This window comes from Varroa destructor, unplaced genomic scaffold, assembly GCF_002443255.2.
Source record: "Varroa destructor unplaced genomic scaffold, Vdes_3.0 BEIS01000002.1, whole genome shotgun sequence".
NCBI lineage: Eukaryota > Metazoa > Arthropoda > Arachnida > Mesostigmata > Varroidae > Varroa > Varroa destructor.
In genome coordinates this window covers 8,870,109-8,886,692 of record NW_019211455.1, presented here as the reverse complement: position 1 = coordinate 8,886,692, position 16,584 = coordinate 8,870,109, and the positions used below count along the sequence as shown (strand labels likewise).

General features: G+C 37.3%; 2 protein-coding genes across 7 annotated transcripts; one reads left to right on the top strand and one right to left on the bottom strand.

The window, feature by feature from the left end:
* LOC111244056 (lipid scramblase CLPTM1L) lies at positions 1-11,722 on the top strand. Of its 3 annotated transcripts, none has more exons than XM_022790624.2 (13): positions 1-551; positions 1,321-1,567; positions 3,543-3,652; positions 5,793-6,072; positions 6,387-6,575; positions 8,069-8,200; positions 8,595-8,675; positions 9,073-9,180; positions 9,393-9,542; positions 9,676-9,809; positions 10,083-10,203; positions 10,464-10,594; positions 10,898-11,722. In XM_022790624.2, exons 2-13 carry the CDS (start codon positions 1,388-1,390, stop codon positions 11,013-11,015), a joined length of 1,734 nt encoding a protein of 577 aa, XP_022646359.1. In that variant the 5' UTR covers positions 1-551; positions 1,321-1,387; the 3' UTR covers positions 11,016-11,722. The 3 variants fall into 3 exon arrangements, with proteins under 3 accessions (XP_022646359.1, XP_022646360.1, XP_086836973.1); XM_022790625.2 differs by having other exon boundaries at positions 1,294-1,567; XM_086980847.1 differs by lacking the exon at positions 1,321-1,567.
* On the bottom strand, positions 11,692-16,004 carry LOC111244058 (uncharacterized). 4 transcript variants are annotated; one of them, XM_022790627.2, is made up of 5 exons: positions 15,785-16,004; positions 14,754-14,908; positions 14,120-14,397; positions 13,652-13,715; positions 11,692-13,267 (listed from the first exon to the last, which is right to left on the bottom strand). In XM_022790627.2, exons 2-5 carry the CDS (start codon positions 14,892-14,894, stop codon positions 12,761-12,763), a joined length of 990 nt encoding a protein of 329 aa, XP_022646362.1. In that variant the 5' UTR covers positions 14,895-14,908; positions 15,785-16,004; the 3' UTR covers positions 11,692-12,760. The 4 variants fall into 4 exon arrangements, with proteins under 4 accessions (XP_022646362.1, XP_022646363.1, XP_086836978.1 ...); XM_022790628.2 differs by having other exon boundaries at positions 15,678-15,798; XM_086980852.1 differs by having other exon boundaries at positions 14,120-14,379; positions 15,678-15,798.
* Between the last annotated feature and the right edge of the window lie 580 nt (positions 16,005-16,584).

Genomic DNA, 16,584 nt, shown 5'->3' with positions numbered 1-16,584 from the left:
GTCTCATTGAAAGCCAGCGACACGTCAGACGACGGGGCCCAACAAACAGTTCTCGCCAACGAACTCCTTTGTCTGGACTAAAGTTTGCTCGCAAAATCTAAATTGCGACACTCCATAAACTTGTGTAACTTAGAAACTTGTCAACAGAATACTTGGGTACCACCAGGGAATGTAAATTCTGAAACAATAAATTTGGGAACAGGAAAAATTGTGAGGATAACTTATTTATCCTGCGAAGGGAAACTACCGGTTTTAGATGGTACCAACGATCAGCAGGTAGTAATGCGACCACAACACGTTGGATAATTTGTAGAAATAGCACAATAGAAAGGGATTCACTTCAGCGGGCGTATGGACAAGTGTATCCAATTCAGATGACCGCTTCTGTCCATAGCTTCGGTTCAATCGGTATTTACAAAAGAGTAACAAGATTCGTCGTTCGCTACACGAAGATCTCAGCCGCTAATAGACTCGATGTATTTAAGCGTGTGTTCAAATTGTATGCAAGCTTCACAGTGTGATCGAAAGCCTACTGCAGCTTTTGCTAAGGAGTAAGTTAATTTCCAGATTGAATCATAATACCCATATATTGAAACAACCTCGGTTGATACATGAATGATTAATTCATAATATAACTATTTATCTAAGTTAGCGATAGTTCGTAAGGGATAAATTTTGAGTGACAGCATCGTAAAGTGGAAGCAATCGACAGGTTGATACGTTGTTTTAAAACCCTGTTTACTCTGGTTCTAAGTTGCTTCGCAACTAACAGTTTCTGCCTTTTCTTCTCAGAACTCGAATCTTAGATTTTAAATTCTACAGAACATTACATTTTAAAATCACTATATTGAAAATAATGAGATCTTTTTAGGGCAAAACTAGAACCATGACAATTATTCTTGATTCTTATTCCTTCGCTTCACATTTTTTTGCAGGCAGATTATCATTTTGTCTTTTATCCATCAGTAGAATTGTAATACAAGATTTGAAGATATATTTAACTCGATTTTCACCTTGGATACTATTTCCGCCACTAGACACCTTAATGAGATAAAACTAAATAGTAAATATTCATCTGAAACTACTGTTTTACCATCGAGTGTACGAATAAGTTCCGTCATTCGCTACCTTTTTCGTCAGAAAATCTTGAAAGACTTGGGCACTGCTGCATTACTATACAGTAAAATGCAAGCCAAAACAAACTAGAGATGACATTATCAGACTGGTTTTCATATAGTACGACATGTCAATCAGAAACTTCAACTAATCAGAATACGATTGCTGGGTATTCAGTGCTAATGAGCAGGCTCTGTTCGATAGGTCTGATCTTCAAGCTTCGTCTAAGTCCACCGGTTGACGAACAACGACGAACAATTACTTCGTTGCAATGGGTCTTCTACCTGGAAGTCTGTCACTCGGAGGCGTTGTAGCCATTATATTCCTCGGCTACATCGGTAGTTCAATGTACACAATGTACAAAATTTATAACCCTGCTGAATGTACTGATGTTGATTCGAAAACCTGTCTGCAGCCCGCCTGGCGAAATAAAGGAGATCTAAAACATCAGGTACGGTAGTGATCAAGTGCAATCCGTTATGATCTGACGAACTTATCGCAAAATGTTCGGCAAATCTTATAATTGTTCAGTGAACCCCACAAATATTTTATGCCTAATTTGATTAAATTATCTAAAACTGTATTTAATAATTTGAAATTACCAGGTTCATAAATATGGGCTTAATTTGTTTACCTATGGGAATGGATTGGGCTCTGCACGTAGTGTAAGGGTGTAGTATAATCAATATCAGAAAATATACGATGGATGATTTTATCATTAATTACTAAATAATTATGCATGAAGCAAATTGCACAAATAATCATTAGAGTGCAGACAAAATTGGTAATAGTGCTACGCGAATGCAAGCTTTCGTTCCTATTTTTGCTGCTGCGTTCCTATTTAGGATGTTAGTTGTATACCGGAACGTTAACAAATTCTATATCAGCATATATATACCTATGTATACATTCAGCAAAAGTAATTAGCACCGTTAGTATCGAAACAGACCAAATCAGCTCGGGTACGTTTCAAACAGTTCTTGTAATGTAAATAAGCACTAGTAATAATAGTTCCCAGGATTAGTACAATAAGTAGAGATTATTTTTGAGGAGAATATTTCAAGTACGTGTATAAGAATGAGTTATTGTTTGTAATGATGGACTGCTATTTATGAAGTTTTGTTATTCATTTAACTTGTACTCCATACGTATGTGTCTGTTCACATCGCGTGGGAGCGTTGATCTGACACTAGGACTGATTTTCTGATAACGCCTTGAATTTGCTCAGCTATAACCTAAGGAATTGTGTAACACTGAGTTCATTTAAACGAAAATATACACAACGGATCACTACTTTGTTATTATCGAATATATTTCACTAAAGGCTTATATAGTCGTTTTAAACACGGCCGATAACGCAATAAGAGTTTCTGCGCAAATCCAAAATCTAAGGCAAAGCAATATTGTTCAAAATAAAATAATTACTTTAAAAATACTAGCAATGGTGAATCTTTGTAGTACAGGAAGCTGGACGGCTTACCTAAGAGTCTGATGACCTGCCTTATGATTACAGTTTTTTTAGCACTACAAACGTTTTTATCACGCAAAACTGCAAGTTGTCCACTGTATGGGCCATATGGGAAGTAGCCCACCTAGTTAACGATGAAGGCCTGTAAGGTGAATTATGTGCAAGATCTAGGTATGATTTTGTTCAGAGAATTAGAGTACATTGATCTCATGTATCACATGATATATTAGGCTTCTGGGAGATTATTAGCAGTTTCTGCTTATTGATTTTCCTCTTTAATTTTCCGCTTGCCCATACTAAATATCATTTATGTCTTTGCTCTTCAGTTGTATCGTCACTGTTTCGTGCCGATTACACTATTTTACCTCGAGCCACAGATAAGGGTACATTATGTGGAAGAAGAATAGCTTTTCTGGCATCTACTTTATTTCTCGCGTTTGCGGAGGTTAAAAAATAGCGATACAGTTTACGATATTATTTCTTCTGTGATGGAGACCTTATGAGGTGTAGGCTTATATGTTAGGTGTCCTTATTCAAAGGTGGCTCAAGGCAGTCACAGATGAATTCGAAACATTAAAGTAAATAGGTTTTTTAAATCCGAGATGCCATTTTTTAAATTAGCATGCCTTTTTAAGTAATATCTTCAGTCTTAGATTACATATAATATACGTCATCCTTTATAATTTTTTGCCACCGGTAATACATAAAGTGAACATCGAATATGATATTATTTTTTGAAGAGATCTTTAAAGATTTACCATAAATGTATAGAAATTGTCATTTTCAACTATGAAGTCATAATTCTTTTTAGATGTATTTCTCTGCCATACATCTAAAATATAGACTGTATCGCTGGATACGAAGACTACATAATAGATTTTGGCGTCCGATTTACGCAAGAAAAGCAAGTTTCACTAAGACCGTTAACCTAAAGGTCGATTTTGTTTTTTTTTTTCAGTTAGTAATGGTTGTCACCACTGAAGAGACGGCATCACGCATTAAAATTGGAAAGCACCAAATAATCTTGAATGAGGCCGATTTTGACGTTACGCAGACTACTTCAGATTTGTAAGCATATTTAAAGGATATGCGAAAAAAACCTATTTTAAATATTAACTTTTTCGTAAAAGCATTACCACGGGACACTTTTTAGTTATCTAAAATTGAGAAAAATGTGTTGGTTCCAAGCTGGACTGTTAGTCTAATATACATGCATAGGTGGGTCAAAAAAGTATCGATGAGTCGTCCGCATTTTGTCGGCGAAAGGCCGTGTACAACCACGTTGACTTTCGGCCGGAATGCGTTGTTTGAGGAACGAAAATATCAACGCGTGTATCATGTTGTGTATTAAAATTTGAGTTTAGCGCTCACACATGGTATCAATGCCGTAAAAGGCTTATAAAGATGAGGCTATGGGCATAAGTAGGAATACCGTGATTGTGGCAGTGCTCGCTACTAAGCTAGTGCTGCATGTTAAATTTCCACGCTAAATCTATAATAATTTCTATATAGCACGTGAGGGAGCGGGGGGGGGGGTAATACAGAAGGGGAAATCAACGAAGTTATTAGCAAAGGCTTACTGTAGCGTGGTAATAAGGGTGAATGAAGGAGAAGTGACGTAATAATCCAAGAAACCAACATTGTATAGAGTATAAGTTCGTACCATTCTTCAGTTAGATTTCGATAAATAGAAAAACATTATATGAAAACGACTCCGCTTTCATTGCTTCGTCTGTTCGCCCGTACCGTACGAAAATTGTAATAGGTTAAGCGCGAGAAATTCCAGATCTAGTACTGGCCCAACAGCGAGTAAGGAGCGGCTGATACTGCCGTAGTCACTGGAGCTGATGTATACGTACGAATCAATACTGAATGCATAAGTGGTTTCGTGACGGAAAGAGGATTTTGAAAAGAACTCTTGTCCTGAGCTACCCGCTACGTCGAAAATGGACAGAAAAAGCAAAGCAGCGTAAGCCATAGGATAATCGAATAATCATCAAGCGGTTCGTAGAAGAGTTAGACGTTTCACACGAGTTATTCGCGAAAAAATTTGAAAGCGAAAAAGTATGAACTGTACCAAACACTTTCTTTTCACCGTATACTTTTCGAATTTTACATTATAATTTTAGCAGTACTTCCACTGTCATTAGGAAGTACTGCCAAGATGTTTTTAGAAGAATGTGTAATGCTATCCGCCGAAATAGATGTTAACTACAGATCTAAGGTTGTGCCGTCTTCATTGCTACAAAGTTCCGGCCCACACGTGACTACTTTAAAGTTTTCTCCAAGAGAACTCGCTATCTGTATTAACTAGCTACCATATTCCATAGACCTAATCTCAAGTGGTGGTCTCATCTTTTCAAAGCTCAAGAGATAACTGGAAGGAAAAGTTTGGAAACGATTAATAAACCCGAGAAAAAACGAGGATATAGCTGAAGTCTATTCACGCGATGGGGTTTGAGAGCAGCTTCAACGATTGAAAGAAAACAGCACACACGTGTCATAAACCTGGTAGACGTTACTTCGACGGCAACAACTGGGATTAGAACTGAGCAGTGCGTACAGAGCCATATTTTCGATGCCTTTTTGTTTACGAAGTAGTATCATTGCTTGTGATTTCCGTTCAATTGGTCCGACAGTGAACTCTGTTTGACTCTGTTTGGCTCTGTTTTGGAACTAATGCTACGGTAAGTCGGCCTGGCCGACTCTAACTGCGAACGTCACGGAACGTCGCCGAAAATCAATCCAAACCTGGAAATAAAGAGCAATCCACGTTTTAGTTAATGCAATTATCGATAACTGTTTAATTTAAATCGTATAGAGTGAGATATATTAGAGACATGAAATAGGCCCATAGTTGAGCAAAAATTAGGTTTACATGTAAAACCTATCCTACTTGAAGAATTTAACAATTTTTTTTTGCATGCATGGAACTTCCGTTTTAACGGTTAGTTTATAACCTCCATAGTCCTATATTTTGCGTTTTACTTCGAGTACTGCTGTTAAGCACGCTTCGGACAGAAAAGTTTTTTTTAATAATCATCTTATAGCCTCTTAAGTCTCCAACAAACCGTTTTTACATCTAAGTTTTATAAGTTTTATCTTCTAAAATCTCGCATAGTATCGATTAGAACGCGAGTCTATTTTGCATTCAGATGGGTCGCACTTGCGAAGAGGTGATTTACTGGAGATGTTTTCCGTATTCTAGGATTTTAAAGAGTTTTGATGTACCGCTTTCGGTGAGACGGAATGGCAGCCTCTACCTTCACGTATTTCTTGACTCGCGGACACCTTCTGCTGCTGCCAAGGAGCCTCTAGATCTAATCTCTTCATCGACAGCTACCGCGCATTCTGTTCGACTCTCACGGTATGCAGTGCCAAAGCCTGAAGCTGTATCCCTTATTGGAGGAAATGGCAAAGAACCACTCAGTGATGAAGAAAGGTCGAAGGCCGTAAGGAAACGAAGAAAGGCGTCAATGGGTTCACAGGTAGACGCCTTGGATAGTGTTATCATCCACGCACTATCCACGAAAAGTATAGTGCAAGAGGTGTCCTTGCAAATTTGTGTTGTTTAGACAACGTGTTTTTGATCAACTACTACATAAAGCAGCGAAATTATCTCACGTTTTTGTTATTAGTAAGACTTATTCTGATAATTACGTTCGAATGTCAGTTAATGAGTCGAAGGAATATGTTTCCAAGTTATACGCGCCCATTTATCCATAATATAAGTTTTATGTACTTATATATATCATACAACCAATTTATGCTTACATTTCAACCGCTGCTTTGTGACTTTTAGGAGGAGTTAGAACGACCATATACGCATCTGCCATCAACACTAACTGTATGCCTTATGGCAACTCCGCACTCGATGCCGATCAATTCACTGTTTTCTGAAATAATTCCACTTCTAAAGTTGACCCATCAAAACAAATACGTACCGATCGCGTACGTCAACACGGCCGCTGTTATGAACAGAGATCTCGTGGCAAGTAAAAATCTATGAGGTTTCAAATATATCCATAAAAATACATTGTTACTTCGTCGAGTCAATTGATCGACTTTAATTTGAGTTAGGTGCCTTAAATTTTGTTTTAAATATTATTATAGATGTTTGTACAAGGCTCTGAAGCTTCAACTTCTGGGCTTTCTTGCGCGAACTTTACTGTTTCTTCCACAGCTTCCTTCGTTTTCTTTCTATATTATTTAATTTGTACTCATTGACTAAATTAAACTTTAGATGATAACTTTTCCTTTCCTCGATCCGATTTTTATTTTCTTTGTAATTAGTCACTGCATCTTTAGAACGATATCTACTCGGATCCGATATGAAGTGCCTTCTATATCTGTAGGTTTTTATTTCAAGCAGCAAAGGATAGCTTTTTTCTTATAGTCTCAGACGCCTCTTCTCTCTCATAGCGTCATATACCACAAAGTTCATACCAATAACTGGTTTGCCAGGTGTACCAAATTGTTTATTTCTTTTAACAGATACATCCTACTGTTTTATCATATTAAAAGATTCATAAAGTTGCCCTTGATTAATCGCGCCATCACCACATATAGTCACACAAACATTGTCGGTTTTATTATATTTAGCAGCAAACGATGGTCCTGTTCCTATTGTAATTTTAGCCCCTTCTATTCCATGTCTACCAAAAAACCCTTTGCTGGATCAAACATATGCATAGAACCGTTTTTTCCCTTTCGAGCACCCAGTAGCTCTTCCAAAAAGTTCCGCCATAACGTATTTAGGCTTACCTCCCTATAACTAGCTATAACAGCATCGCTATATAGAAATAATAATATAAGTTATCGATGTAAAAGAAAGGTCATAGGGATGGGAGGGCGGATGAAGAGATCGAAAACATGGACCCAGTTTAGTACTTAATATATATAGGGTTAATGAGGGCATGTTCATTTATAATGCTTTACTGGAAAAGATTTAAAAAATGTGATAATATAGTTATTAGCCATTAGTTTTCTCACATGCCTTTTAAATCTCTTTCGGATCAAACGTTGATAATCATTGCTCCAAGCAAATTTGTTTTATTCCAAAAATATTTTAAATGATTTTATCATAAGATACTAAAGCTATTTAATGGCTTAGTCAAAAGAATCGATTTTTTGTAGAGACTAGCCCTTCAAATATAGAGTTGCCCGTCTTGGCCAATAGTCAAATTAATATAATAGAAGCGGTTACCGAAATAGGCAGGAATGATTTTTCTTTTTCGTTTGATGCTAGATTCTTCTTTAAAAACCCTGCTGTTGGTTTTAGCAATAAAACGGTATTTTCTACGGTGCAAAACATGGTAGGCTCTGATGACAATTGGCACAGTCCAGCAATCAACTGTAATACGTTCTTCATACATGGAGTAGCACATGATGCACGAATCAACCTAGTTAAAGATTTAAAAGAGGGAATAAGAAGCAAATTGAATCATCCAATCGTCCTGTCTACCTTGTAATTGTGACTTTCAGCATATAACACCGTCAACATCGACTTTTGGAATGAAGGTTTCCTTCAATCAGATAACGGTTGGAAAACTTAAGTTCATCTCCGTTGTTAAAGAGGCACTCAACAACATGGAACAGTTTGGTATCTCTGAACAGGTAAGCTGAACTATTTCGAATCTTAACTGGGGTCATTCTGTTGCGAATGGAAGCCGCGGGGAGCGACTGCGGGGACTCAGGATGCTCCTATAATTGCTACTTATATGATGCTTTAACAACCGAAGCAGACAGACATTAGGAAAAATGCTTTATAATGTTCTTTGATGCAAGAATGCGACATCCACCGTAATTATAGGTAGGCTAACGTTATCGATATTGAAATACAACATGTTTATAAAGTACAGCATTGTATTAATGTATTGAATACAACAGATTACTATATAATAATGCTTTTTCAATTATAGCTTTAATTTTACATTAGCATTTTGCTGTACGCATAGTACATACTAATGACTTTGTTGTCGTCAAAATTGGTGCTTGTCAACTATTACAGGATACGGATGGCGTGAAAACCATCTTCTTTGACACCTCCCTAGTACTTCTGCTTACAACAGTTCTTGTCTCCGCACTACACGTAAGTGTGAGGTAGAGCATACTCCTATTAAATCTATTCAAACGCAAACTAAGAGCAGTTATGGATGTGTTCTATAACTGAGCAGTTGTGCCATCGACTGGATGTAGACTTATGCGGTTCTAAATACAACTTTGCTTGATTCGGTAACAAAGCAAAAAAACCGTATTCTCCTTCTGTAAATGTTTAATTTTTTGTTTGTATTGTAAATGGTTTAAAAAACATGCTTAAAAGAGAGAGAGAGAGAGAGAGAACTCCAATAGTAATGTGCGGAGTTTATGTTAGGAATAGATCTTCATTTGAATATAGTGTGCCAACAGAATTAGCTTGTAGCCGATACGCCGCGTTCTGCCTAGCAAAACCTATTAATATTTGCACGTTTCTTTTGTAAATATTTTAGATGATCTTTGATGTAATGGCATTTAAAAACGACGTGTCTTTTTGGCGAAATATTGATAACTTTGAGGGCATCTCAGTGCGAGCTATCGGATGGCGAGCGCTATCGCAGGTATGATATATTCTGGTGTAACAAATAGATTCACTATTGATTTTCCAGGCGTACGTCACGGCACTGTTAGTTAAATGTTTCGTCGTTTGTCTAAAGCTTTTACTACGGTTGATACGTGAACTAAATCGTTTTTTAATGACACTAAAATTATGCTGCAAAAATGCTAATGTATCGTGCGCTGTTTTCTACATATTTCTATGTCCGCATTATAGATTGTCATTCTTCTGTATCTGTACGACAATGACACGTCGAGGCTGGTTCTTCTGTCAAACCTTGTTTCGACTGCTATCGAGTTATGGAAATTGGCTAAAGCAATGAAGGTTTCGATCTGTTGGAAGAAAATTCTGCCAGTCGGCTTTAAGGTAAGGTGTCAATATGATATGAAGGCAATTGTCTAATCACTGTACCATTTAGGTAGATTAGAGATTTTAAGTCAATTGAAAAAAAAAACAAAAACATTTAGCGTCGCTTACTAGTTCTATCTGTTTGTTTCAGTTCGGTAGTTCCAGTGAGGCAGAGCAGAAAACTGATGAAATCGATTCTCAAGGAATGAAGCTTCTTTCGTATATATTATTGCCACTTTCCATCGGTGGAGCGATATACAGCTTGTATTACCAGCCACATAAGAGGTTAGTGTAAATGCGTTCGATTTAGATCTGCATTTTTTTATACATTACCTTTCCATGCTAGAAGCCCGTTAGGCTCCTAATTTTTAGTAAAGCCTTCAAAACAAATAAAGAAAATTAATAATATGTTGAAAAAGAACGCGAAGAGGCATGAGCTTAGCAGGTATGCCCAAAATATGTAATTTTTAATTGTAATATTTACTATTGATGCTAAGATATGCTTGTTGCCTATTATTTTACTAAAAGATGCTTCCACTATTATTATGGGGGTTTCAGCTGGTATTCATGGAGTATAGCATCATTGGCTAATGGCGTCTATGCGTTTGGCTTTTTGTTGATGCTACCACAGCTGTTTCTCAACTACCGACTCAAATCGGTTGCCCACCTCCCATGGAGGGTAAGTGAAACGGACTTTATCTGATATGTTCCTTAGTTCGTCTCTTCGATCCCTTGACACATCCACTTGCCAGAGAGGATACTCACAATGAAATATAACACATAATAATGATTTATCTGTTTTCTGCGAGTTGCTTCTAACACCTCTAGAGTCTCGAGTGATCTAATATATTTTACTCTAGGACGATTTTAAACTAGTAATTGAAAGTTGTTGTTATTGTAAAATTAATTTATTCGTAAGCTCTGCTCACGTGTTTTCAGGTATTTATGTATAAGGCGTTCAACACCTTCATCGACGATCTGTTCGCTTTTATTATACACATGCCGACAGCCCATCGCGTCGCCTGTTTCCGTGATGACGCTGTTTTCCTCATATTCCTTTATCAACGATGGTATGTCCCGTTAGGTGAAAAGCGTCCATTTAATGATTATCTCTTATATAGAGTAGTTTAGATTTTCAAATCCGAACATAATTCAAACGGTTAGTAAGGCAACAAATGTATAATGCCTCGAAAAACAGGCCGGCTTTTTTATTAGGGAGTATTTAACTTTATATCTAATATATAGAACTTGCTTTAGACCACAAATAACGAAAAGCATGGGTGAAAACAAAAAAAAACTCGATACATAGCGTGACTTTTTGTTAACCAACATTTTTGTAATTGTTCCTTGAACCGATCCTGTTTCTCCTTTAGGCTGTACCCAGTAGACAAGACTCGAGTTAATGAATTTGGCATGTCCTACGCTATAGACGAGACGTCGGCAAAATGTTCGCCGAAAAAAAATGTAGAAGAATCAAAAAAGAGTAGATAATAGCTGGATAAGGGAAACTATTGTTATTACGAGATGAGCAAAGGGTGCGTTACTCTGGATAAACTCATCGGCAATGCCTTGAGAATCTATACAAATAATGTAATATTTCGTTGAAAGAAAATTGCAAAGAAGAAAATCCGCAAAAGCATGTATGATTAAATGGTTCTGTACTGCTCGTGTGGTTTCTTCACAGCATCGTGTGTATATTCTCTGCACATTTTATTCCCCTGCACTTTTTAGGGGTTTCTGTCATTCTTGTTTATAGATATAAATATACGGATATCATGCATTTTTTTATTGTGTTTACTAGAATAAGCTTTTATGATAAATAGGTTTAATTCACGACTTACCGAGAGAAGGCATGAAAGACGTTAAAAATTAGTGCAGGATTAAGGTATTAAAAAAGCGACGCAGTACAACAAAACGAGAAAAAAGCTTGGCCAGTTTGAACTAAACTGTCGTCATATGCGGTAATATTTGTCACCAGAAAAATATGCTGCACATTGCTAAACATTAAATGCAATTTTTTGATAATGTCGTGCTGCAGAAATTACGAAATTTATCCAACTCTCAGAATAAGGTCATCTGTTTCGGAAAGAGGGCTTATTGAAAGTGTCATGACACTTGTGAGCGGCACGATTGAAGAACGGTTACTGAAGAAATGAGAACAGACAAATAAAGCGCCTTACGAATTTCTTTTACGATCATTTTTGGTGATTTTTATTCGATTCGCTGATGACTATTCACACATAGTTCTTACGACGACTTGTGTATTCGACTCATGTTATTTTCTTTGTCTTTCATGAAGAAATTCCGTGGCACTAGTGAATTGTTTGTGTGAATGCACCGCTGTCGTTTTTACAGGTTCTATTTTTACCTCATTCGCACAATAATAAACTAAATGTCGCCGGATGAATTTCAGGATTTGATTGAGACATTTGTCGATGAAGCTATATACAATGATCTACACAATAGAGGTAGAGAAGGTGTGGCGAAGGCATAGAATCCCAGCCCAAGTTTAAACTTTGTTATACAAAAGAACTGAATTACATATTTTCTTTCTTAGCTAAAATCGAAACTGATTATGAATTTTTTTTACAATTTCACAAATCGTGGTGTAAATCCAAGTAATTGCGACATCATTAATCATCTATTATTTACCCCATTAGCTATTTCTACTAGTAAGCAGAATTTATGCATTAAGTAGCAACTGTTCTCTATCAAGAGACAGCCAATACGCAAGATCAAGTTACCAGTTGTTAGAATAATAGAAATTGTATAATCCCAGGCGGTACCACTATAAGCAAGAAAAACAAATCTGATACAAAACAGAAACCTCCAAAACTTCAGTCACTATGTTCGTTCGGCCCAATTATATGTTAAATTACCACTGTTTTTCATTACCCTTATGTTATTATTACCTAATTATGTCATCCTATTTTACCTTGTTTTTCTTTTCGCTTCCAAAGAAGTAACTTAACAACTATGGTACTATTACTGTACATAATGTTTATGGAATAGATATTGATTGTCGTGGACAACGCGCATACTTTTACCCCTAAACTTTTGTGAAGGTTACCTACTGAACGAGAACATTACCCCGATACGCCACGTCCCCAGTCCCACAATAGACGCCTCTTCTATGCAAACACTTGGTGACATGTGATAAAATAAAATTCATAACACTCTAGCTTCACTGAGCCAAAGATCCATCATATGTTTCCGGGCCACGCATCGTCATCAGGCTAGCATTGCCGATAATGGCGGATCATATTGTTCATGCGAGTCGTATTGTATGAGCACTTGAAACACCGATAATTTCTTGACGAAGGTGGGGTCTGGTCCTCCTGTCGACGTATCAAAAAACGACAGTGCTTTTTTCGTCCAGCCTCAACGAGGATTACGTCTTCCTCAAGGGATACGGACATATCGCCGTTAACGTCTCCAGTGTCACGATCGCCACCTTCACCTCGACGGGCACCGCCTCGGAAGCGGTTGTTAGCAAGCATATTCTCTATCTCTTTCCGAATTGAATCTTCGACATCCTTGGATACCCCAAGGGACCCCACACCTCCAGCGTCACTGTTACGGCGCGCATTTGTGCTAGCCTTGGCTGCAGTTGCGTCGTCGTTCTCAACACCATCAGTGGAAGGCAGAATAACGTTACTCGTGACAATGTTTTCATCTTCCCGTTCCTTGGCATCACTTTCATTATCCTCCTCACTGTGCAGGTTTACAGGCTTGCTGATACCCTGTGGAGATTAGATGCAAATAGATGGAGGGCAGATGTAAAAAGAAGCGATTCTTTTTTACATATGTTACTCTCAAAGGAACATTAGATCATCAACATTTAAACGATGTCCGTGGCTCAAATGGTATTAGGACTTGTCTTCGAAGAGAGTCTTTGGGCTGTAATGTTTGCATTTCACGCGCACACTCATGTCATTGATATGTATAAGCGTCATCTATTTGAGTTATATGAACACTTGTTACTGGCGGCTAATGTTCGAAACTATTGCTGGGCTTGTGAAGCCCTCACAAAGAAAAAATAGTATAAGGGAATATTTGAACGAAGTTGCGTCAGAAATACATCAAGGGAGAGCTGCACACTATGTAAAAGCACTTCAGATATATACCTCTTTTTTAGGTGTATCCGGAACCTGCCCGGTAGATTCAATAAGAAAGTCCGCTTTGGGCCGCCTACAGAAACATATATTTTAGTATTAATATTTAACACGATCAGCAATATTATAAATAACGATTACATTATGCAGATCTTTAGTTGTAAAATATGTATTGCAAAAAAAGTTCTTCATAGTTTAATCACGCATACCGTCATTGAACTTGAAACGTTTAGTTTTATTTGATGTACTTTGACCTTTTTGCGTTACCATAGTAGACAAAAAATTAGAAATATAACTAGTGATTATTTATAAATGTTATGTGCAACAGCACTAAGACTTCACAAAATTAAGTACGGTACATGCCCAACACCATTGCAAAAATTTGGGCGTAGTCTGACAGAATAATAGTTTTTTCTTGGTATCAATGAAAGATGGTTATCCTAAATCATCTCCAAACGAATCCTTGTCATAAATACCAACCTGCCCCGTTGAAGTTTGCGTGGGCTCTGCTCTGGACTGTCTGTGTTGTCCTTGTCTAGCGTATTTCCGAACGACATTAATACGCAGGGCCCATCGTCTTCGGATCCATCCGAATCATCAGATCTTGGAAAAGGGCTTTTGTTGGAATCATCGCCAGGGGAATTTTCTTGTTGATTCTGCCCCAAAGCTGAGTCCACGTCCCCGCCCTTCGGCCCCGAAGAAACGCCTAGCTCGCTTTCTTTAATTGGCAAGGACTTACTCTGCAAAATACGTTTTATCTTCAGCCATACAGAATACGTTGACTTATTAGCATTGTTCGATGCATCAAAAGGAAAAATTAGCCGAGCAATAAACATAATGAGCAGTCACTATGAAATTCTGTCGTTGCAAGCTTGCAGCTGGTGAAGGCAAGTGAAGTCACATACAATTTCCCATTTTGCAAAGCGGATGTACATACATATGACTCATATGATTACAAGAATGACATACAGTCATCATGATTGACAGCAGAAAACCACTAGAGCGAATCATTTTACCTACATATCCAACATGCATGAATACACTCAACTTCGTAAAGTTTAGCGAATTTTGATTTTTACTGAATAATAAAATTATTGCAAGTTCTATTACGTACCTTTTTAGTTTTGGGTTCCTCGTTAGCCGTCTTGTCCTGGCCCTGAATCAGCGAGTCAAACAGATCCGCGGCGCTGGGGGGCGGGTGGTTTTTCCCGAAGGTCCGTTTTCTACCCCGAGTAGCCTTTGCCCGGTCCGCCATTCGATGCCGTTAAACTGAGGCCCAAAAAGAAAAATTGACAAACACATGAATGTATGTAAATATGTGGAAGATATGATTTTTTCGCAAAAATGTGCGTAGTTTAGCAGATCTTAGTTCAATAGGTCTAAAAAAACAAAATAACTTATTTTTTCTATCAAAATGCTAAAGCAAACATTGCCAGTGGTTTCGAATCATTCATCTTCTCGGCTACCTTTTTGTAGTTGTTTTAAAGGAACAATGACAACACGATGACTAAGTATCTCTTTTTGATAAATTTCACCGTTAACGGTGGTCGTTCATAGGTGAGCCCCTTTAATTTATGCTTAATTTTGGTTTTTTTTCCTTCATAAAAAGCAGCTATTGTAAACTTCACTAAACGAGTACGTGAAAAAAGTAAAATAACGATTATACTCTTAGACAATTTGGACATACGCAGCTCAGTGCACTAGAAGGAACCTCATATTACATGCAGGAAATCTCATGATTTATACTAATGTTGTTAATTGTGAAATTTGAACATAATATTTCAAGAGTCAATTACTAATATTAGAAAATACTTGTATCAAGGTCAATCAAGAAACTGTATCAAACCAGATTTAAGCCTTATGGAACATACTCTGCCGAAAAATGTCTCTAAGTATTGGCAAATAAATCGAATGTGCACAAATTTCTATTGCTAACGATAACTACGTGACACAAAAACGTTCTTAAGTTTCGTCTCAGTACAAATCGTCCTATTTCATCCCAAACTACCGTATCACTTTCAGTTGTCTGGGGACTCACCCACGGCAGTTATTTCTTTTAAACCCCCACGAACGACACACTATGAAGCGAACTACTATTTATTACTTGTTAACTAGAAATTGAAGCGAATACAAAGGCGGACTTACATATTGACTCTTCGGTGGCGGCCTTTAATGTTTTCATCAGAGATCACTATCGATTAGTTGTGCTAACCAATCGCGGGCTAAGCGTTCTGTGCAATCAACAACGACAAAACAGTGATAGTCGGTAATACTTCAAGACTGCAACTTCACTTGCTTGATGTTACAGTCAGCTTATCGGATTAAATAGTGTCTTTGAATTTGAGAAAAACAGCTCGTTCTAACAAGGTACTATTTTTTTATCAGTTATCTTTTCCAAGATGGCGCCATCCAGTTTGCGATACCAACTGCTAGCTTCACTCTCGCCACTGTGAATCTCTTTCGTACTCGGCGGTTATGTGTCAGTTCCGTTCGAGGTAAAATTTGCTATTTGCTAGCAAAACATGATGTATTTATTTTTAGGGCTACAAAAGACAATTTTCTTAAATTGGTTTGCTTTGGGATTCCATAACCAGTCTAGCTAGTAGAAATAGCTGTTTCGATAACGTCTGTACGTGTGGCGTATATTTGGTTTCTCTGGTTGGCGTACAGAGGTATTTATTACAACCACTTATTTTAGTTTTGAGTTAACATAGCCTTGTTATCTTTATTTATTTACTAGGATCTGGAAAGAATTACCACTAACGAGATGCATACAAGATTGATGGATGCGGAATATGATATACTCCTTTCTATTATATAAGTTCAATAAAAAGTTTTATATATAAATAGAAGCGAAAAAAAATTATTGTTATTAGAATTTTGATACAAGAAACGTAAAAAGATTCTACAATGCGGCCCACTTATATTCACTCAAGGGGCGATAT

What these genes read in the sequence shown, in the direction of transcription:
- LOC111244056 (XM_022790624.2), top strand. Translation starts at nt 1,388, where the DNA reads ATGGGTCTTCTACCTGGAAGTCTGTCACTCGGAGGCGTTGTAGCCATT. An exon ending in TTATGAACAGAGATCTCGTG is followed by an intron (nt 6,576 to 8,068) that starts GCAAGTAAAAAT and finishes TGTGACTTTCAG; the next exon opens with CATATAACACCGTCAACATC. An exon ending in GATGGCGAGCGCTATCGCAG is followed by an intron (nt 9,181 to 9,392) that starts GTATGATATATT and finishes TCCGCATTATAG; the next exon opens with ATTGTCATTCTTCTGTATCT.
- LOC111244058 (XM_022790627.2), bottom strand. Translation starts at nt 14,894, where the DNA reads ATGGCGGACCGGGCAAAGGCTACTCGGGGTAGAAAACGGACCTTCGGG. An exon ending in AGGAACCCAAAACTAAAAAG is followed by an intron (nt 14,398 to 14,753) that starts GTACGTAATAGA and finishes GTATGGCTGAAG; the next exon opens with ATAAAACGTATTTTGCAGAG. An exon ending in CGCAAACTTCAACGGGGCAG is followed by an intron (nt 13,716 to 14,119) that starts GTTGGTATTTAT and finishes ATGTTTCTGTAG; the next exon opens with GCGGCCCAAAGCGGACTTTC.